General features: G+C 40.0%; 2 protein-coding genes and 1 long non-coding RNA gene across 4 annotated transcripts in view; 1 reads left to right on the top strand and 2 right to left on the bottom strand.

Moving 5' to 3' along the window:
- CDKL2 (cyclin dependent kinase like 2) overlaps positions 1 to 7,169 on the top strand; it is a 35,811-nt gene extending 28,642 nt beyond the window's left edge. For both annotated transcript variants that reach the window (XM_067736271.1, XM_067736272.1), the window contains exons 13-14: positions 3,954 to 4,042; positions 5,038 to 7,169. In XM_067736271.1, coding sequence (XP_067592372.1) covers positions 3,954 to 4,019 — 66 coding nt within the window. In that variant the 3' untranslated portion in view covers positions 4,020 to 4,042; positions 5,038 to 7,169. The remainder of the gene's footprint in view (positions 1 to 3,953; positions 4,043 to 5,037) is intronic.
- The window catches only part of LOC137223814 (uncharacterized), a 38,060-nt gene extending 25,419 nt beyond the window's left edge, over positions 1 to 12,641 (bottom strand). Inside the window, exon 1 of the long non-coding RNA XR_010943077.1 lies at positions 12,257 to 12,641. This is a non-coding gene — a long non-coding RNA (uncharacterized lncRNA). The remainder of the gene's footprint in view (positions 1 to 12,256) is intronic.
- Positions 12,642 to 15,109: 2,468 nt separating this feature from the next.
- Positions 15,110 to 22,007, bottom strand: ODAPH (odontogenesis associated phosphoprotein). Its single transcript, XM_067736269.1, has 2 exons — positions 21,782 to 22,007; positions 15,110 to 15,779 (listed from the first exon to the last, which is right to left on the bottom strand). Exons 1-2 carry the CDS (start codon positions 21,846 to 21,848, stop codon positions 15,415 to 15,417), a joined length of 432 nt encoding a protein of 143 aa, XP_067592370.1. The 5' UTR covers positions 21,849 to 22,007; the 3' UTR covers positions 15,110 to 15,414.
- Between the last annotated feature and the right edge of the window lie 252 nt (positions 22,008 to 22,259).

Here is a 22,259-nt window from a genome sequence, read left to right as displayed (position 1 = left end):
CTGTGACCTGCCTTGCAGTCTTACTTCATGGTATTCATCTATGCACTAAACTACATTTTGTTTCTGTACATAACACAAACATTTTCACATTCATGAAACTCTATTATGTACCTCTGGAATAATCTGTAAGATAGATTTTGTGAGTAAAATATTACTTCATCCATGGAATCTGTCTCCACTCCCTCACCCCCTACATGCTTACATGTCTTATGTACTTATACACGTAGCTTCAGATTTTTTCCTCTAAGCACTGTTTTCTTCATCCCACAAATTTCGATATGTTGTATTTTCGTTATCATTCCATTCAAACATTAAAACATTTTTCCTTGTAATTTCTTCTTTAACCCAGTAATTATTTAGAAATGTGTTGTTTAATAGTTAGATATTTGGGCGTTCCTTAGATATTTTATTATTAATTTGTAATTTAATTCCATATGGTCAGAGAATATACTCTGTATGATTTTGATGTTTTTAGATTCACTGAGATGTGTTTTGTGGCCCAGCACGTGGTCTATCTTGGTGAATGAACCTTGTTCTCTTGAAAATAATGTATATTCTTTAGTTGTTGGATATAGTATTCTATAAATGTGAAATCCAATTAAGGTTGATAGTGTTGTTTAGACATTCTATGTCCTTGATGATTTTTTTGTTTAGTTCCATCAGTTCCTGAAAGAGTGCTGTCAAAATCTCTTACTATGATTGTGGAATTGTCTATTTTTCTCTTACATCTGTCTATTTTTGCTTCATGTATTTTAAATCTGTCTTATTAGGTACATACACATTTATACTTGCTTTGTCTTCCTGATACACTCTCCCTTTTATCATTATGAAATGTCTCTTTCTCTCATGGTGCTCTGTGCCTTGAAGTCAATTTTATCTGAGATTACAGTAGTCACTCCAGCCTACTTCCACTTATTTGTTTCCATAGTACATCTTTCTACTTTCATTTACTTTCAACCTATCTGGTTTTGTATTTAAAGTGTTTCTTTTGCCAACAGCATATAAATTAGGGTCTTCCCTTTGTAGCTATTCTCTCAATTCTGATTCTTGTAATTGGAATGTCTGTTTGTTTTCCATTTCTGCTAACAAATTACTACCAACTTAAAACAATCTCCATTTATTATAGGTTCCATAGGTCAGAAGTCCAGGCACAGCTGCTGCTCTCCTTAAGAGTCTCATGGGCTGAAACCAAGATGTCAGCAGGGCTGCATTTCTTTCTGGAGGCTCGCGCGGGTATCCGTTTCCAGGCTCATTCACGTTGTTGGCAGCATCTAGTTCCATGTGGTTGTGGGACTGAGGTCCCTGTTTCCCTGCTGGCTGGCTCCTGGGAGTTGTTCTCGTTCTCAGCTTCTTGAGGCCACTCACATTCCTTGGCTCATGGCCTAATTCCATGATCCTCAAAGCCAGCAACAGTGGTTGAACCTTTCTTACTCCTTGACTCTCTCTTACGTCCCCTTCTGCCTCATCTTTCTGACGTTCTTCCCATTTTAAGGGCACATGTGATTTCTTGGGCCCACCAGGATAATCTCCCTATCTTAGGGTCAGCTGATTAATAGCATTAATTCCATGTGCAAAGTCCCTTCACAGCAATAGCTAAATTAGTTTGATTGACTAGCCAGGGACAGGAATCTTAGTGGAATATCTTTAGAATCCTGCCTACCACTAAATATTTAGGCCATTAACATTAATGTGATTATTGATATGTTTGGATCTAGCTCTGTCTTTTCATTAGTTGTTTTTTGTTCCTCTGTCTTCCCTTTCCAGCCCTCTTTTGAATTTGAATATTGTTAGTATTGGCTTTTTGGAGATACCTCTTTGCATTATTTTTTAGGGACTTCTCTAGGGATTACAGTATACATAACTAATCTTTCATAGTCTACTTAGAGTCAATATTGTACCACTTGTAAAATGTAGAAACCTTGCAAATGTATTTCCGTTCCTCCCACCTGAACTTTATGTTACAGTTTGCATTTGTATTTTGTTCACATACATTGAAAACCTCACTATACTATGTTATACCTTTTGCTTTCAATAGTCATAAGTATTTTATGGGAAGAAAGTAGTTTTCTATGTTTACCTAGCTACTTACTGTTTCTGTTGTTCTTCGTTCTTAAAGATTACAGTTCTATTTTCTAGTATTATTTTCCTTCAATCTGAAAGACCTCCTTTAGTGTTTCTTGCAGAGCAGGTCTAATGGTGACAAACTCTTTTAGTTTTCTTTCATTTGGGAATGACATTATTTTGCCTTCTTTCCTGAAATATATTTTCACTAGATATAGAATTTGAGTTGGTAGGTTTAAAAAATTTCTTTTTCTCTCAGGACTATAAAGGTATTATTTCTTCGTCTTCTGATCTCTACGATTTCTGGTGGGAAATTCTCAGGTATTTGAATTGTTACCCTTAAGTAATGTTTCATTTTTCTCTAGCTGCTTTCAAGATCTAATCTTTACCTTTTGTGTTTATTAGTTTGAATATGATATGTCTAGGCATAGTTTTCTCTGAGTGGATCCTTTTGGAGTTTGCTAAGCTTCTTGAATCTGTAAATTTATCTCTATTACCAAATTTGGGAAGTTATTGGTCACTATTTCTTCAAACATTTTTTTCCTGCCTAATTTCTTTCTCTTCTCCTTCTGAAGTTCTAATGAATGACATATATGTTAGACCTTCTGGTAGGTATTTTCTCACAGGTTCCTGAGACTGTTCACTTTCTTCAATCTTTTTTCATTCTATTTTTCAGATTGAGTAATTTCTATGGCTCCTTCCTCAAGTTCTTTGACTACTTTGTCACTTCCATTCTGCTAGTAATTTAAAAATTTCAGATAATGTATTTTTTAGTTCTAAAATATCCACTTAGTTCTTTTTTAGAAATTCTATTTCTCTACTAAGAATTCCTGTCCCTTCATTCATTTCAAGTATGTATAAATTTCCAGCATCTGGGCCACCTCAGCATTGCCTTTATCTTTTGACTGCCTTTTCCCTTGAGAATGAATCACACTTTCCTGGATCTTTTTATGTCCAGTAATTTTGAATTGTATCTCGGATATTGTAAACGTTGTATTGTATAGTCTCTGGGTCTTGTTCTAATCTTCAGGAGAATGTTGAAATTTTTATTTTAGTAAGCAGTCACCCAAGTTTTGTTTACACTGTAAATTCTGCCTTACCTTCTGTGAGAGGTGGTTTAAATCTCAGTTCTCTAAGTCTTTGTCATCCTAGTTTGCATCTGTCCTGCACTTGTGTAGTTCAGGGCTTGGTTGGAGGCTTGTACAAGTGATTAAAATCTCATTCACTTCTCTAAATTGAATTTAGACAATTGCTATGCTGTTGGGAGCTATCCCACGCATGCATGCATACCTCAGGAACTGGACGGAGACTTCTGTGGGTTTATACATAGAATTAGAGGGTCCCCTTCTCTAGTTCTCTTCCCTCCGGAGTCCCCCCCCCATACTTTTTGCCCTGCAGGGACCCCTTTTTCTGACTATAAAGATGGGGTTCCTTTCAGACTTTTAGCTTCTTGCACTTCTTTACGACTCTGAGACTAGGGCTTGCCCTTTGGGCAAAGTCACAGAAGTGAAAAACAAACAAAATTGGAAACCTACCCCCTTGTGAAGGGATACATCTCCAAGTTTTGACTCTTTCCCTTAATCCTCAGTTTTTTTCTATTTTTTCTAAAGGGTTTTGTTTTGTTCGTTCATTGATTTTGGTGATAGGTAGACATGGGTTATAGCGGGTTTACATTGCCCTGGCACATCAGAAGTATCTTTTAACATATGTACCAACAAAGAGGTCAAAGAATAAGATGAAGCCCTTACTTCATCTTCTTCTGTGTAAGCAACTTGAGCTATGACTAGTTCCCAAGTTCTAATCATCTGATATTTGAACAAGAATTGGGATTTTGAGGAAGTAAGACTTTTACAATTACTGAGACTCTATAATGCTCATTTATTAACTTGTAGGTATCAGGATCTCCCCTGTCAGATGATTCAGAGGCCGATTTGCCTCAAGTGGAACACCAGCACTGACTGTCATTTTGGTTCTGAACTGGGTAGGTCTGATTTCTCACCCTTGAAGCTGTGTAACCTTTCATGGGAAATATTTTGTAGCTTGCTGAAGCAACAAATTCTACAGCTGAAACATTCTCCAATGATTGACTCTATGAGAACTCTTGATAGACAAGGAGTTGTACTACTTAAAAAAACAGGAGTAGCTTTTGTCTCTGTGATGAAATCCCTTTTCATAGCGCTTGCATCTCTTGCTTTTAAACTAATCTCCTGTATTTTATTGGATACAGTAATGTGAACTTAGGGTGACAAGTGCTCCAGAAGGATATATACTTATCTCCCGTATCAGACATTTGCCCTTTGGGTTTGTAAAGCAAGAAAGAGTAAATGATTGCCTGGTAATCTTTTTCCTAATAAAGAGGGATCATACCAAGTGATTGCCTTCCTTTTAAATATAACTTTTTAGTACTGAAAAACCAAAACCAAAAAATAAAAGAGAAGAAATCAGACCTTTTTGGGTGATAATTTGCTATGTGAGTTCACACAAGTCATTCAAAAATAAAATCCTGCATTCTTATAACTGTGTTGTTGGAATTAACCTGTTAACCTCCACAAAGCATTTTGAATGTCTGTGACATCAAATGTGAATTTACTGTGATGTGCACAAATCTTAAGTTTTCATTTCTCATTTTTACAGGGTCCCTTCCAAGGGCCTAGTAGAAGTCGTTGCAATGCATTTGCTATACATACTGCATAAACTGCAAGCTCTATAAAACTTGTATCTATTTTGTCAAAATTAGTCATTATTTACACAAAAGGAGATGCTGTGCTATACATGGTAGTTTTGGTGGATAATTATCCTGAAGACTGTCTTTAAAATCTTGTTTTTTATACATATGATCTAAGGTTTTCTTAGACCATGTAACACCTACCAATACTGTCAATACATACAATATGAGAAAGCAAGTGAGGTAGAAATCAATTTCTAGAAAAAATATATGTAAACTATTTGCTGGCATATGTCCCCCTTTGCTTTTAGATGCTGCCCTAGCCCTTGAGATGACATCCTTGTGCAACAAAAGTGCTGATATCCTAGAAGCAGAGATTTGTGGTTTTGAGCCTTGACTTCTGAACTGACTACATTTTCTGAGAAAGGCCTTGCAGCAGAAGAAAAGACAAAGACATCCATGTGTTTCAAAGGAACATTGAACAACTGTCCCTTCCCAACTGTTATCCCATCACTTTTCAAGTCCACTGATGCTATTTCAAGATGTATCCAATGAAAGAATAGTGATAGAGTTCTTGTTACATGAATGTGTATTTAATATTAGTAGATCGTGTATTTAAAGTGAGTAAAAAAAAAAAGGGAGAAAGAGAGAAGCATTTAAAAGGTCATGTTATTTATGCATTGAATCTTGTGTGTTATTTGTATAAATGTGTACATTTATTTGGGAGTGGGTTTGGTGGTGGTAGGTGATAAAAACTAGGATCAGTTGAAGAAAATGAAAAAAAACCTGGGATCAGTAGGAGAAAATGTTTCCTTTACCCTAACTTAACTATAAAACACATTCAAAAATCTTGCTTGTTTCTAGGCTTTAAGGAGAAATGTAACTGCTCTCTGTGGATAGATGTACATCTTTGGTTTCTGTGATCATTGTTGATGTTTGATCAGTGTTATTGTGGGAATCTGGCCTCTCTGCTGATCTTCTAAGAACCACACTAAAGCAAATGTCGCAAAGAAGCCTTTTATTTCTAATGAGCTAGTATGACTCTGGCATTGGGTAGTCCTCTCTTTTAGAAGATTCTGGTGCTAATGTTCTTGTGTGTAGGAACGTGATTGGAACCAGAGTGGTGAAGGAGAATTTTGTACGTTTACCTTGGAGCTGTGTACTGTGCTTCTCATTAAAAAAAAGAGGTAGACATACAAAATTTGGGGATGGAAGCTGGGTTACCAATTGACTAGGGCTGATTACTCTTTTCTGGGCCAGTTGCTATGGAACTCCCCAGCTGGAGAAATTTTGGGGAGGGAATATCCACTGTTAGGACTTCACTCTTGTCCCACTGATAGTTTGAAGGTGATATCAGACAGAACCTAGAGACGTTTCTGTCTCCTTGGGTCCTCCAAGGCCTCCCCCAAAGCTTTTCACAAGGTGCAAAATCATTTACCTACAGCCCACGCATCTTTTCTAATGCACTGGTTCACAACTTTTAGGTGGGAGAGTGAAACCAATTGGACTGCAGGTTTTGGTTTCTGGGTTGTAAGTCGTGCTCTGCGTTCATTATCTTAGAGGATGGTTGTTAAGGGGGCCAGAACTTGTGTGGACTTTTTTTTTGCCTTAACCAATGAGCAATATGTTGTTTTTTCTAAAAGGCACTGGCTAGAACTTAGCCCAAACATTTAACTAGCACTCTTCTCTATTACTCTAAAGAGGTTAATATTGAAATTCTGACCTTAGACACTTGGGCTTTCAAAAGAGTAGGACATTCCAGAGGCAAAATAAGGGGCTCCAATGTAGAGTCTATAGGTGGTTCAACTGAAATTTGGTCTTGGTTTTGAAGCTCTATCTTTAAACTCTGACCAGGTGTTTGACTAGATTGGTGTGGCTAACATGCTGAACAAAATTAGTGTGTAAGTATTTGTAGGCTTCACATTAAAATATTATTATTTTATTTTTACTCTGAAAAATATTGTCAACAGACTCTAGCATGGAAAGCAGATAATACTTAAAAGCCAAGTGTTTCTCTAGCTTATTTCAATGTTATTTTTATGTAAAGATCAGTGTGAAAATATCACCCCAGTGTCTGAGGGTCCAAGATCAATTACCTTCTCATTTGCTTTTGGTATTTTTTGTTTATTAAAACATTGTGTGAACTTTAGAATTAAAGAACTAAAAGTTATTCACTCTAAGTCCAACTTGAGAATTGAGGATCGTATCTGGTTAGAACTGTGGCAGAACTTGAAAAAGAAGATTTTGCAAATTGGGACCATAGACACTGAACCAAAATAATCCCTTTTTTCAGTTTAAGATTACTTTACTTTGTCTCATCTACAAGGATATGATTAAGCCACTTACTAATAGAAAATATGTGTATGTACTGGTGGGGGGAAGTGGGCTTGCTGTGTGTATGTATGTTTTAAAATTAATAAATATTATATCTTACTGAGCTCCATACATGGTTTTTACTTGAATTTATTTAAGAGACCATGAATAATGTATACAACACCGTACAGTTTTAACAAATAAGTTTGAAATAATCTGTTAATTCTCTTTTTGAAATTTTGTATATAGGGGTGGCAAGTTAATTTTCTTGTACAGCCAGTGATACAAGCAACCTGGTCCTAAAGTAGCATGTCTTGTAAAGATGACTTGGCAGGGCTTCCCTGGTGGTGCAATGGTTGAGAGTCCGCCTGCCGATGCAGGGGACACGTGTTCGTGCCCCGGTCTGGGATGATCCCATATGCCGCGGAGCGGCTGGGCCCGTGAGCCATGGCCGCTGAGCCTGCGCGTCCAGAGCCTGTGCTCCGCAACGGGAGAGGCCACAACAGTGAGAGGCCTGTGTACCGCAAAAAAAAAAAAAAAGATGACTTGGTAAAAGTTGTGACAGACTTCGCTTAGAACCTGGTTCTCCTGATTGAGAATCCTTGCTTGGTTAGAATAGCTGACTTCCTATAGAAATGGGGACACAGAAGATGTGTTTTCTTATGTGACTGTCTCATTATTGGTTCCTTTATTTTAGTTGTGCTACAATATAAGGCTGGATCTGTACTAAATTATGAGTCAGACTAGACGGAAAAATGTGCTTCACTTGTTTTCTAAATGCTCCTCTATGTAACCGAACCACTGGCAGGAATTAGAAACACCAGCATCACTGCTTTTAAGGTTTTAAGGCTAGTCCTAGAGAATTAGACTAAATGGATTTTTCTCTATCGTTTTGTGTTGTGTTTTAGCATTGGAAATGGGTCCTTAACACTCCTCTATGTGAATGAAAAATTATGTTCTCACATTGCTTTTTAAAGGGTCTTATTTTCTCTCTTTATAGCTCCAGACATGAAGTAACTTGAAAATGTAATTACCATAAAGCTTATCTATTTCTTAACACGTCTTTCTGAGAAGTGCCTTCCCACAAATCACTCATCATCACTTGTAAGTAACTTGTGATTTAGAGCTTTGTGTTTGTAGATGTTTTTGGATGTCTGATGTCGGCTCTATTATATGCTGAGAAACAGAAAACAAAACAAAAACCCATCCACCAAATGTCATTTTCCTTTGCTTTCAGTGAAATTTTATTTCCCCCCATGGCGTAGCCTTATTTAATCCCTACTTGTTGTACTTTGGCATGCCAGATCATCTCCTGTAGAAGTGAGGAAGGTTCTAGCAAAACTTTGAAAACTGTATTGTTGGTTAATGTGAATTAAATAAGAGTCGGGCTTCCCTGGTGGTGCAGTGGTTAAGAATCCGCCTGCCAATGCAGGGAACATGGGTTCGAGCCCTGGTCTGGGAAGATCCCACATGCCGTGGAGCAATGAAGCCCGTGAGCCACAACTACTGAGCCTGCGTGCCGCAACTACTGAAGCCCACGCACCTAGAGCCCGTGCTCCGCAACAAGAGAAGCCACTGCACACAATAAGAAGCCCGCACACCGAAGAGTAGCCCCTGCTTGCTGCAACTGGAGAAAGCCCATGCGCAGCAATGAAGACACAACACAGCCAAAGATAAATTTTAAAAAATTAAAAAAACAAAATTAAATCAAAAAAAAAGAAAGAGTCAGGGAAATGAAACCAAAATATTTCAATTCAGCATGTCTTCCTGTCCCTACACTAGGGTAGGCTCTCTTATCAGTCAAGAGAACAGGTTTTTAATGTCAGTTTACCTCCATTTAGCTATCTCCATGCCTCTAGTTCTGGAAAGCGATCTCCATTAACATTGCCACTAGAATTTAAAACAATCCTTCCATCCCACAGCAATGTTCCCATTGGTTACTTCCCTCCTGAACCTGCGTTTAGTCTTCTTCCTTAGATCATCACTCCTTTTGCTTACATGTATACCTACCTGTCTGTCTCCTCCACTGTATATTTTTTAAGTAGAAAAGCTGTTTATTAAATTGCTCCTAGACCCTCCAGAAGAGTCAGGGCCAGATTCTGAAGGCACATGGGCAAGTACAATACCCAGTGTCACCGACCCCACCAAAATTTCTGTGTCTCTAAAGATTGGGAACTACATCTTATTTGTCTATTTCTGTTCCACACCATCTAGCTCTGTGATTTCTACGTGACGATAATAATAGTAACCCTGTGAAGGTAGGAATGTTAGTCATGGTTTAGAAGCAAAGTGCAGTAAGTCCTCTACCTTCAATTTCTGAACTTTCAAAGTTGTGAACGTGCTTTCGTATGTCCAGTCACGTAAGTTAGTTCACGTGTCTGGCGTACATTGTCATGTGCGTGCATCCTCTACCAGTGGTTGTGCTTTTGTGTACTTCCTTGTACAGTACTGTATAGAGTACAGTAGTACAGTATCTTTATTTCAAGCCCAGGATGCCTGGAAGCAAACGTAAAAGCAGCAGTGATGTAGCTGGTACTACTGTACTTTTCAAGGTACTGTACTGTAAGATTAAACATGTTTTCTTTATTTTTTGTGTCTGTTTTTTATGTATTATTTGTGTGAAAAATATTATAAACCTATTACAGTACACTACTATATAGCCGACTGTGTTAGTTGGGCACCTCGGCTAACCCTGTTGGCTTTATGAACAAACAGGACTTAACGAACGCGCTCTTGGAACGGAACTCATTCGTATGTAGGGGACTTACTGCATAGGCTTTGAAAGTTAAGAAGGTTACTCAGTGTCACTCAGTAAATGATAGAGGCATGGGTGTTTGTTGAAATAGATATATGATCATGATTACTTAGATCTGGAATCAATTAAAATTTTTTTCGTTTAGATAATAAAAACCTTGGGAGCTTAGGCTCCTGGAGCTACACGCATCCTCGTCCACTTACAGAGGAGGAAGCATGTTTCTCCAGCCATAAACAAAACTTCACTTTACTCTTATTAAGCCAGATTTGGATACTGCTCACCTTGAATCAAGCATTGTAGCCAGGGGAATGGTGTGCACTGATTGGCTTGGGGCTCTGTTAAATTCCTTTGCTTGAATTAATAACAAGAGCAAAAGGAAACAGGATTATACTGATTGGGTTAGGCTAATGATAGCCTACCCATGGAACCACCAGGCTTCTGCAGAGCTGGGGAGGCATACAGGACATGGATGCTGGAGAAAACAGTCACAGTGCTCACCAGATAAGGATGTTTTGAAGCTGCAAATGTATGCTTCCTTTTAGATTTTCACCCATTCTGCCAAATTGTCCTCCAAAAATGCCGTACCAATTTCCATTCTCACCAACAGTGTCTGGGAAAGTACCTCCCCACGCCTGGACTATGGTAGATAATACTACTAATAATTTCCATGTGGACCAATCTGCTGAGTGAAGATTGTCTTGCTTTAGTTTACATTTTCTTGATTACTACTGAGGTTACACATGTTTTCATAGATTTTTTCTTTTTAGATATTTATTGGTCACTTGGGTTCCTTCTTTGAAGAAAGGATACTAAAGGTCTTAAAAAGTGAGGCTTGAGTGTTGGAGATTTTCCTTTGTAGATGTGTTTCATACTTCCTGAAAACAAAGGTAAACACCAGATTCAGATAATATAGCTTGGCTCAAAGTATATTGTAGATCAAAAATTATTTTAAACTGGGAAATGCAGCCCAGCCAGAAGAATGTATTTTAAATTATACTTGTCGTCCTAAGTAAGGTGTTCAGATCCCCTTTCTTCTGCTGAGTCTTGGGAGGAAATAAGTTAATGCGAGAGAAGCACTTTTTCCCTTCTAGGGCAGAGGAATGAAGACGTCAGCTCTGTTCGGATGGACAGGAATTATTTAAGGAGGGTTGTGAAAGGTCTGAGCTCGAGGGTTGCTGCAGCTGGCCTTACATCCATTTCACTACGACGACACCTTACTCCTTTGGCTCCGCCCAGGACTGCCCAGGGCTGTCAAGCGTGATCCAAGAGGGGGCAGTAGAGAGCGATTTCCTTCCCAAGGAGAGAAGCGCTAAAACCTGCGATAAATTTCACCTGAGGGGTATTATCTGCTCTTTTGTCCATGCAATAAGCCGTCTTCTTTCCCCGTTTTTAAGGGCCCAGTGTTAAGGATTGCGTAATCTATTTGAACCGCAGGGGTGGCAAGGAAGAACTGTAACAGACGGGCCATCGGATGGTGCCGGCCGTGGAGGGGCGCGCCCTGGTGGACATTGATAGTTAAACTCTCTGTTAGTCAGGTCTTAAAGGTTTAGGAAGCAGAGTGGGAGCAGAGGAGACCCAACGCACGTGGCGTTTGTCTCTCTGATTGGATCAGGGCTCCCCTACTGTCAGCAGGTGGCTGGTGACTCAGAGGTCAGCAAGGCAGAACCAGTGGCTGGAGGAGAGGTAGGCTGGTGGGAGCGTGGGGGCAATGAGGAGGAGCTGTGAACTTCACTGAGAATCCTGAGTAAAAGAAAAAAACCCTGAAGAGTTATGAAAGTAAATTTGCCTCACAACGATGAAATGGGAGCGGATGGGCAAATGCAGAGTGGCAGGAAGGCTGATCAGGCTACTTCCAAGAGAGCTGATCCAACAAAAGGGCGCTGAACATCTTTGGAAAGAATCGGAAATATGGTCTTCAAGTGTGATTTACAAGCAGCAAAATGTAAGTTGATGCTCACAATGAATGGAAATTGGAAAATTAGTCCACACTGTGGCTCTGGCCACTTTTCTTGATTATATTGGAATGCAGCATAGGGAGTCCGCATGGTACAGCCTGAGGCACATTTCCAACCTTGGTATCAGTCAGCTAAGATGTATGTTAAGTCAGCAGTCAGTCCACTGGAGTTCTGAATTTACAAAAGTGTAGGGCATGTTGTTTAGGGGAAACAAGTTATCTATTATGTGTCTAAAAATAAAGTCCTCGATATACCTCTCAACATGTTGATTTGAAAAAATAAATCACCAATGAAAACTGAAAAGAGGCTATAGGAAAAGAGAAATACTTTGCCAGCATGGAAACAGAAACTTAAGACACATTTTGCACACAATTCTATGACTATATGAAATCTACCTCTATTCTGAGTGATGGTGGGCATCTAATTCCCCAAGTGAAGGAACATGGTGAAAGATTTTTCCAAAAAAAGGTAAAGTGTTTACTATGTACAGAACATGTAATAAATCACCTATTTAGAACATAAGCCAAGATATCTATAAATTTTGTTGTCAGAAAATCAGTTTCTCCTTGCTTGTTGAACAGATATTTAAAGAATAACAGTTTGAAGAGGCATCTCAGATAATAGCTTTCCCAGGCAATCTGTATGTCTTGACCTAGCCTGGAGAGATTTTACAAAGAGTATTGGACTCAGATTTTGAAAAAAGTGATAGATTCTACTAATAAAAGCCTGAAAAAATTACAAAATTAAGTGAGCAATTAAATTGGAGGATTCTCTGTCTCTGGTTACCATTCTGACCTATTTTCTAACGAACTACTGAAAGGGAAAAAATTTATCAGCACTGAAAAGAGAAAGACTCATGTTAAAATTCTTCAAAGAAGTTTGAAAGCATGCACCAGTGGCCAGTAACTGTTTTATTTGAGAGAGATGTTTATACCTTATCTTTCTCTCCTCAATAGAAGTTCTTTTTTTGCTGGAGAAGATTTTAAAATCCTGAGACTTCCTCTGACATGTGGGAATTGATTTGGAAGCAAATAGGGTTAAAATACCAGGAGCCTTAAAAGATCATTTATTTAACAAATATTTATTGAATCCCTACTATATGCAAGGATTGTTTTAAGTCCTGGAGATAAAGGAATGAACACAATAGATACAAATCACTGCTTTTAAAGAGCTTACTTTCTGATGTGAAAGACAAATAATAAAAGAGGAAACTATGAATACATATAGAATGATTGAATGTGATTCATGCTAGGGATAAAAATAAAGCCAGGAATGGGAAGAGGAAGTAGGTCTGTGCATGCACATTTAATTCGGGTGGCCAGGAACTGAGAGGTGGCATTTTATGAAGGTCCTGAAAGAAGTGAGGGGAGGACCCCTATGGATAACCTGTATTATCTGGGTCAAAGGCACCGTAGCCAGAGGGACCGCCAGGGCACAAGTCCTCAGGAGGGAGTGCGTTTGGTGTGAGGACCAGCAAGGAGGGCAGTGTGTCTGGAGTGGAGTGAGAAGGGAAAAGAGTAGTGTGAGATGAGGTCAGAGAGGAAGAGGCTGGGGATGAGGCGTGGGGAGGCCAAGTCATGCAGGCCACTGTTAAGGACCTGGACATCTGTGTCAAGAGGTTTCAGATGTATTAGTATAGATGGCCCCTTCTACACAAATCATTGAACTGCTACTGTCCAATTCATGCTTATCATAAATTTCCAATGTCAACATTGTGGGAGATAACTTCTGTTCAGAATGTGTGTTTCTCTCTTTTTCTGGTTCTTTTGATAGCCAACTATAGGGTTATATTTGAGGCTGTTAAAAAATTTCTGGTTTAAATTTGCCTTAGTTGGGAAAGACAAATACATATTGCTTCGTGCTAAAAAATATGCAAAGTCTTCTGCTTACTGTTATTTTTTTTTTTTTTAGTATTTATTTTTTTGGTGGCGCTGGGTCTTAGTTACGGTGCGCAGGTTCCTTAGTTGCAGCGCGCAGGTTCCTTAGTTGTGGGATGTGAACTCTTAGTCACAGCATGTGGGATCTAATTCCCTGACCATGGATCAGAACCTGGGTCCCCTGCATTGGAAGCATGGAGTCTTATCCACTGCGCCACCAGGGAAGTCCCTTCTGCTTACTGTTATGAGGTGATATTTCAGTGAAATAGTGCCTCCCCCTCCCCGCTTTATTGAGATGTAATTGACATATTACATTGTGTAAGTTTAAGGTGTACAACATGTTGATTTTGTAACACTTACCTGTTGCAAAACGGTCACCACCAAAGCATTAGCTACCACCTCCATCCCGTTACACAATTACCATCACTTTTTTGTGATGAGAACATTCAGGATCTACTCTTTTAGCAACTTTTAAATATATAATAGAGTATTATTAGCTATAATCACCACACTGTACATTAGATCCCTAGGACTTGTTAATCTTAGAAGTGGAAGTTTGTGCCTTTTGACCAATATCTCCCCATTTCTCCACCTTTCCCAGTCACTCTACTCTCTGTGAATTTGGCTTTTTTAGATTCCACATATAAGTGATATTATACAGTATTTGTCTTTCTATGTCTGACTTATCAGTGAAATATTACTTAATATAACCTTGCCAACTACCAGTCAGTGAAATATTTGAAAGCTTATTTAACAAATTAAATCTACAGTTATAATTAGCATACCTTTACTGATTTCCTCTGCACTGCAGCATTTAAAACATTTTCAATTGAAAGATAATTTACATATTGTACAATACATAAATCTTAAACATACAGCTTGGTGAATTTTTAGAAATGTGTACACCCTGTGTAACCATCACCCAGATTAAGAAATGGAATATTTTCAGGTCCCAGCAGGCTCCCTCTTGCCCTTACTCAGCCAATATCCCCTCAAAAGTCATCACTATTCTGACCTCTATCACATCACCATGGGTTGGTTTTGCTTGTTCCTGAATTTCATATAAATGGAATCTTACTGTATGTATTCTTTTGTGTTTGGCTTCTTTCACTCAACACGAAATTGTGAGATTCATTTATGTTGTTGTGTGAAGCAGCGATCTGCTGTTTTTCATGGCTGTGTTGTATTCTAGGATATGAGATGATCATTATTTACCCTTTCTACTGTTGGTGGACATTCATGCTGTTTCCAGTTTAGAGCTGTTTTATGATGACTCAGTGCTTTTACCTGGTGATAACTCTAGGAGTTGCTCAGGTATACAGAATTTATTGCCCCAAATACACTGCTTCAGTTGTGTCTGCTCGTTTGTACCTCCCACTCCTCAATGCTTTGGTCCTTCTGCTGTTTAGAACAAGGAAGTTCCTATTGGAACCTGAAATTTACTTATACTTTATTATAAAAATTAGTCAAATATGCTCTGTGCTTGAAAAAGGAAAGAAGTGGTTTTCTTTATTTTTTTCTTACATATAAAAGTACCTGAGCATTCATACAATTCAACATCAAAAAAACAAACAACTTGATTAAAAAATGGGCAGAACTGAATAGACATTTTTCCAAAGAAGACATGCAGATGGCCAACAGGCACATGAAAAGGCTCAACATCTCTAATCATCAGGGAAATGCAGATCAAAACCACAATGAGATATCACCGATGCTTAATTTTCCAGTCCAATAGTTTTAGTTTAGTCACTGAAAACAGAAATCTTTTTCCTGAGGCCTTGGCTTCTTTTACTTCAGCATGTTTGGCGCTTCTCTCTTTTCTCTGCTTTCCTCAGAGGAGCTTCCTCTCCAGAGTCTTCTTCTGGGGAAATAATAATAAGGAGGAAGGCGACTGTGCGGCCGAAAAAATGGATGGAACTGAAAATGGTGGTAGCACCTCGGAGGGAGGAAAGGTCTGTATGGGAACCTAATGTGGACTCTGGGCCTTTGTGGTGGGAAAAAATGGAAGGGACACCTGGGTATCCTGGTGATGGGCTGGATCCTCGTCACTGGGTTCCTTGTGGTGGGAGGAGGGGTAAGTGTAAAGATCTGGCAGTCTGTAGGCTCTGCATTATTTTGTGAGTCTCCAGGAGGGGTGAATACCTCTTCCTGTCCTGTGGGGAGAAAAGCGCAAGTCAGGAAACAGGCCTGATGACACGAGCAGAGGGGAGAGTCTTCAGGTGGAGGCAGGGGAGAAAGAGGGGAAGAGAGAATTCTAGAGTCTCAAAGCATGTTTGAGAGAACTGCCCAGCCCAGTAAAATGAGACACGGACACTCCATATGACCCAGAAATTCCACTCGGAATTTACCCAAGAGAAATGAGTGCTTATATCTACAAAAGACTAGTTCAAGAACGTTCACAACAGTCTTATTAACATTAACCCAAACCTGCTAACAATGCCAGTGTCCATCAATAGGAGAATGGATAAACAAACTGTGTATTCATACAATGAAAGAATACTCAGCAATGAAAAGGAAGAATTACTAATACAACAACATGGATGTATCCTGTGATGTTATGTTGAGCAAAGAAGTTAGACACAAAAGAATACATACTGTAAGATTCCATTTTTATGAAGTTCAAGAACAAGCAAAACTAATCTATGGTAAAAAAAAAAAGTCAAAAATAGTTAGCTTAGGGTTAGCGTAGGTGTTATTTAGTGGAAAAAGTAACCAGTGAATTCTTTAGATCTCGATCTGGGTGGTTGTTACATGAATATGGAGATAGATATACACACACACACATTTATATTTACACATACATACCTATATACACAAAAATACAAATGTACACACATATGTATACACACACACATATCTAAAATGTGATCAATATATACCCTTAGGATTTGTGCATTTTATTGTGCATAAATTATACATAAAGAAAGAAAATTTGATGGAAAAAAAGTAATGTAAAGAAAAGGCCTGCTTCACTTCCCCAGCAGTGAAATCATTCCCTGAAGAGGAAGGGAGGGAACATCTACTTGCTCCAGGGGAATGAGCACTGAGGACCAGGATGACATTAATTTCTGAGAAGAAATTTGGATCAACCTCCAGTGTCAAGGTCTTCCCTCTAACTGTATCATACAATCAAACTGGCTGCGAAAAAGCAAGCTTTCCTTTAGGAAATTATTTCTTCACTCCCTTAGAGACTTACCAAAACAGGCCTGGAAAGGGTTGCTGAGTGTGAATGATGGAAAAATGAATTCCTCACAGTAAGTTGAGAGCTAGATTCCCCTCACCTTTAAAACAGCTGAATTCAGGTTTCTTGGTTATACTGGGTCTGCTTATTCAAAGCCCCTTCTAGAGATTCTGTTTCACCCATAATATCTGGAAAGGTCAGTACTACACTCCTTTGGCTATGGCTGATTGGACTGTTGTTAGACACTCAACTCATTCATTGGCTGGCCAGTGACCAATCAGATTCTCACTCAAGAATTTCAACAGAGACACAGCTAGTGGAAGATGTTACTGGAAGTGGTAGGGCGGGGGCTGGAGTGTCAGGTATTGGCCAGTTGAATGTTTAATAAACAGAGAAACCAATATTTCCATAGCTGTAAAATGGGGAAAGTCTCTCAAAGAGAAAAAGAGACAAGTGCCTCTGTGGTAACAGAGTGATGATGAGAGTAACCTTGACTCTTGACTTTCTCAGGGCTGGTCTTTTTGAGGGCTGGCTGTACTTAAGTTCCTTGGAAATATCTTTATAATAATCACCCCACCTCCAGCTCTATTCATTTTCTTTTAAGCCAGCTTGAATGGGTGTCTGTTTCTTGAATTAAACACTGACCCTTTCTCCCATACCCACCCAGGCTACTGAGTATTAAAATCTTATGGCTGAAACTAGATTAAGACATTTCTAACTACAGAAGATGATTAAATCCCATATTACTCATTCTTTCCTCTACACAATCAGATCAATTCTGAACCTTTGTAACATGAAAACTTTCTGCTGAGAATCCAGTCACTAGGGGAGAAGCTAGCCTTATTCTTAAATTAAAAAAAAAAATTTATATATTATTAGCTGCGTTGGGTCTTCGTTGCTATGCACGGGCTTTCTCTAGTTGCGGCGAGCAGGGGCTACTCTTCGTTGTGGTGCGCGGGATTCTCATCGTGGTGGCTTCTTTTGTTGCAGAGCATGGGCTCTAGGCATGCGGGCTTCAGTAGTTGTGGCTCGCGGGCTCGAGAGCGCAGGCTCAGTAGTTGTGGCGCACGGGCTTAGTTGCTCCGCGGAATGTGGGATCTTCCCGGGCCAGGGCTCGAACCCGTGCCCCATACATTGGCAGGAGGATTCTTAACCACTGTGCCACCAGGGAAGTCTGAAGCTAGCCTTATTCTTAAGCTCCATCTTGACATTTTGCTATCAGATCAGGCTTAGCTAGGTCTTGGGCTCTGCCACTCAGTAAGCTGGACTCCAGTTTTTAAAAACACCCACCCCTTGTGCTTTTTCTACTTCTTAAAACTGAGGCTATTCTCCAAATCCTCCTGACAATGGTGCTCTAGGCATCTGGAACCAGATTTTTAAAAGCCCAGAGCCATGGATGATTTTTTTGAAGTAGTTTTTGTGGAATGGAGGAAACCGAGTCAGATTCCAGTGGCTTAAATAGGTGGGAAAAAATAGACTCAGAAGTGTGTAGAGTTCTCTTTGAAGTGAGAGAAGTAGAACCAAAGAAGTTTATGGTAGATCATGTCTCATTTCCTCAGGGAGGCCTTCCCTCCCTTGAGGCTGGCTTAAGGCCCCTGGCAATATGCTTCCCTAGCACCCTGTGAGTCCACTTTCATCATATTCATCAGTCATGTGATTACCATTCAGCGGTTGTATTCCTCCTGCACTGAAGTATCTGTCTGATCATTCTGTACACCTGGTCTCATCGCTAGCCCAGTGCCTACAGTGGACTTGAACAGACTGAGAGAAATCTCAGTTTCCATAATTTCAAAAGTTACCACATTCCTACCTCTCAGGGATAATGTGATCATTAATAAGCAAATATTTCTCATTATGTAACATACTGACATGACACCAAAGATACTGAATATCAAACACAAAGAGCTCTTTTGCAACCATAATTAGACCAAAGTAGGTCAAATATTTAAGTGCAGATTGGAAACATTTTGAGAGGCAGAACGGCATAGGATCCCTGAGCTCTGCCGTTTAATAATTGTGTGACCATCGACAGCTTCCTTAACTTCTCCCAGTCTTCTTTTCCTTATTTGTAAAATGGAGAAAATAATAACTACCTATCTCACTGGCTTGTAAAGTGCTGAGAACATGCCTGACACGTGCATTTGGTAGGTCTTAGCTGTTGTTATTGGCCTCCATCAACACAAGGCCTGTTGACTCTGTTGGTCATTGCTATGTCCCTAGTACCCAGAACAGTCCCTGGCTTGGCCTCATGCCCAGTACATAGCTGATTAATTGAATGAGGCAGATGTTGAGTGAAGATGCTGAGTTCCTCTCTGTAGAGTTTTGTGAAGCTCAGTATTTCATTCCAGTCCCAGAAAAAAAATTTTTTTGGCCTCGCTGCCTGGCATGCAGGATCTTAGTTCCCTCACCAGGGGTTGAACCTGTGCCCCCTGATGTGGGAGTGCAGAGTCTTACCCACTGGACCGCCAGGGAAGTCCCTCCAGTCCCAGGAAAATTGCAATAATAACTTACATTCAAAATTAGAGGATAGGGCTTCCCGGGTGGCGCAGTGGTTAAGAATCCACCTGCCAATGCAGGGGACACGGGTTCCAGCCCTGGTCTGGGAAGATCCCACGTGCCGTGGAGCAACTAAGCCCGTGTGCCAGAACTCCTGAGCCTGTGCTCTAGAGCCCACAAGCCACAATTACTGAAGCCCGTGCGCCTAGAACCTGTGCTCCACAACAAGAGAAGCCACTGCAAAGAGAAGCCTGCGTACCGCAACGAAGAGTAGCCCCCGCTTGCTGCAACTAGAGAAAGCCCTCACTCAGCAACGAAGAGCCAGTGCAGCCAAAAATAAAATAAAATAAATTAAAAAAATTAAAAGATAATAAAATAATCAAGACCCAAAATATTGCTTGGAGTTTGGACATCAATTTTAAGTGGGTTTACTATAGTCTAGACATGAAATTCATCGTATGCTAACAACTAGTACTTTAAAAAAAAAAAGTAAGGGTGAGATGACCTTTTTTTAAAAAATATAATTATCTGTACTCTGTGGTTATTTGGGCAGACAATAGCTGGTTTGTAGTGAACTACCCTGATTTCTAAGAGAAGTAAGTTTTATACTTGATGTATAAGTATGCAGTTCTTCTTTTACACTTGGAGGATCACAAAAATTCTCAGGTGCCTTTAGAGTCGAACCAAAAAGAAATATAAGTCCTGTGATTAATTTGCTCACAGTAACTGCAACTTAATTCATTTTGTAGACTCACAGAATAACTGGGTATTTTAGCCAAATCTCTAATTTTACAGGTAAAGACATAGGAGCCCAGTTCATACCAGTTCACACAGGCCTCTTTCAATCCTATGCTATAAGTCTAGTAGTTTCAACAGTGTGCAGGTTACTTTGTTACGTGCTGTGACAAATGCAGAGATGATAAAGACACGGGGCCTGCCCTCGAGAGGTGGGGAGACGTTACAAGTACATGGATCTATAATGCAGAGCAGAATGCAGTATGGACCATGGGTGATATACAAATTGCTCTAAGAATTCAAAGATGTCAGAGAGAGGGAGATTGCAATTTGAAAGCTATGTGTCTTAAGAAAGCCTTATGTGAAGGTAATACTATAGTGACATTAAACGTCACCATGTGAAGCAGAATTGCAATAAACAGTGGTGAAATCAGGAGGGGGGGCAACCATAGCTGCTGCTGTGGAGGAGAGAGAGAACAGGGTGGGTTTGGAGACCCACACATGACCCCGTCTGGCAGAGCCAGGGCATGTGTAAGTGGGTGATGGCCTGGAGCCAGGGCTGCCTGGAGAGAGTGAAGCTGCATTTGAAGGTCTTTGAGGCTAGTCTGAGGGATAGTGGGGAAGAGTGAGCCTAAATCAGAAATCACATTTTAATGGTGTTTTAAAAAAAAATGTGAATAAACCTCTAATCTCATTATAACTTATTTAGCTACGTATCTACAAGGTTTCCTGAAGAGTGGTTGACTTTCTGGAAAGGTGCCCGGTGTCAGGTTTTGTATTATGGTGCCACTTTCAGATGTCACTTTTAGCGGGTGATGTTTGCAGGTCTTGTCTTGGGAATCGGGCAGGTGTTCTTTGTAATCTGTCTCCTTGCCCTCTGATCGCCTGAGTTCATGCAGAGATTGGACAAGGTGATCTCTGGTGGCCTCACCACCACCTCTGATGTCCCTGCCCCTTTCTGTTCTGTTGTGAGCTTTGGTGGATGGGTGCAGGGAACTTGCTAGGGGATGACTAGGGTCTGACTGAGCTCCTGCAAAGCCCCAGGCCACGTGAAAGTGGTGGAGGACTCAGTTTGACTCCTGGGGCTCTCCCCCTTTTCTTTCCTGTCCCCAGCGTTTGTAAACCAATGCTCTGGCTCAGGCCATCTGGAAATTTTGTAGTGGGGGAAAAGGAAAGAGAAAGGAGTAGGGGAGAAATTGAATCTAATAGAACCTTAAAGAAAGAAGTCTAGGCTAACCTCCACAGCACCAAGACACAACTGACTAGATGTGATTAATTAAAGCAGTTAATAAACAGAGACTGAACACCCACCATGGGCAAAATACCAGGCTGTTGGGCATATAAAGAGGTGGACATTGCTGTAATTCAGGGTGGAAATTGTTAGCTCTATATCAATAATAACTAGTATTCATATAGTGCTTGAAGGATGAAGAGCTTTTCTTGCATGATAGCTCATTTGGTCCTCACGACCCCCATAATAATGGACATCATTAATGCTGTCACTTCACACTTGAGGAAATGGAAATCAGAACAGTTAAGTGTGTCTAAAGTCACATAGCTAGGGCTGAGACTAGGACCTTCCGATGATAAAATTCAGCCTCTTTCTCTTTAACCACACAGGCTGATGAAAGCTGACGTAAATAGTTCCAGTTCACGATATGCATAATCATGGAGCCAAATTTTGTCTTTTCACACAACTTATCAATTACTGGACCCACAGTAAAATAAAAACAAAACCCTTACCTTCTGCCACAGTTACCACCAACCAGCAGACCAGTAGCCAGTAGGAGAAGCAGAGTCTGTGAGCCATGGCTTCTACCCCAAGCAGTCACTGCCTTGAACCCAACGTGGCTTAAAAGGGGTTGGTGAGTCACCTGCAGACTGATTCAGGGAGTTTTCATTTGCATAGCGGACCACAGGGATTCGGGCCTGTGGTGTGAGGGTAAGAAATCAGCAAGGAAATACCAGACAGTATTTGTCAACCAGAGCTTCTTGTAATGACAGCCAAACGTCATTCATCTGTCCTTGGTTGGAGTTGGATTGTGGACAACCACGCCCTCACTATCCTTTTAATTCCTTCAAACTTCCCCTCTTAGTGCCTTCTCATTACTTGTGTATATAGGTCTCCCTCAGCAAGAGAAAGAATCTGTCCAGGAAATGTTCAGCACCGCTTCCTTCTGTGTAGCTTACTTACTTAACAAAACCAAACAGGACAGGGAGG

Source organism: Pseudorca crassidens, chromosome 4 (genome assembly GCF_039906515.1).
Source record: "Pseudorca crassidens isolate mPseCra1 chromosome 4, mPseCra1.hap1, whole genome shotgun sequence".
NCBI lineage: Eukaryota > Metazoa > Chordata > Mammalia > Artiodactyla > Delphinidae > Pseudorca > Pseudorca crassidens.
Note: the sequence above shows the minus strand (reverse complement) of the source record. Positions and strands in the feature narration are given on the sequence as shown.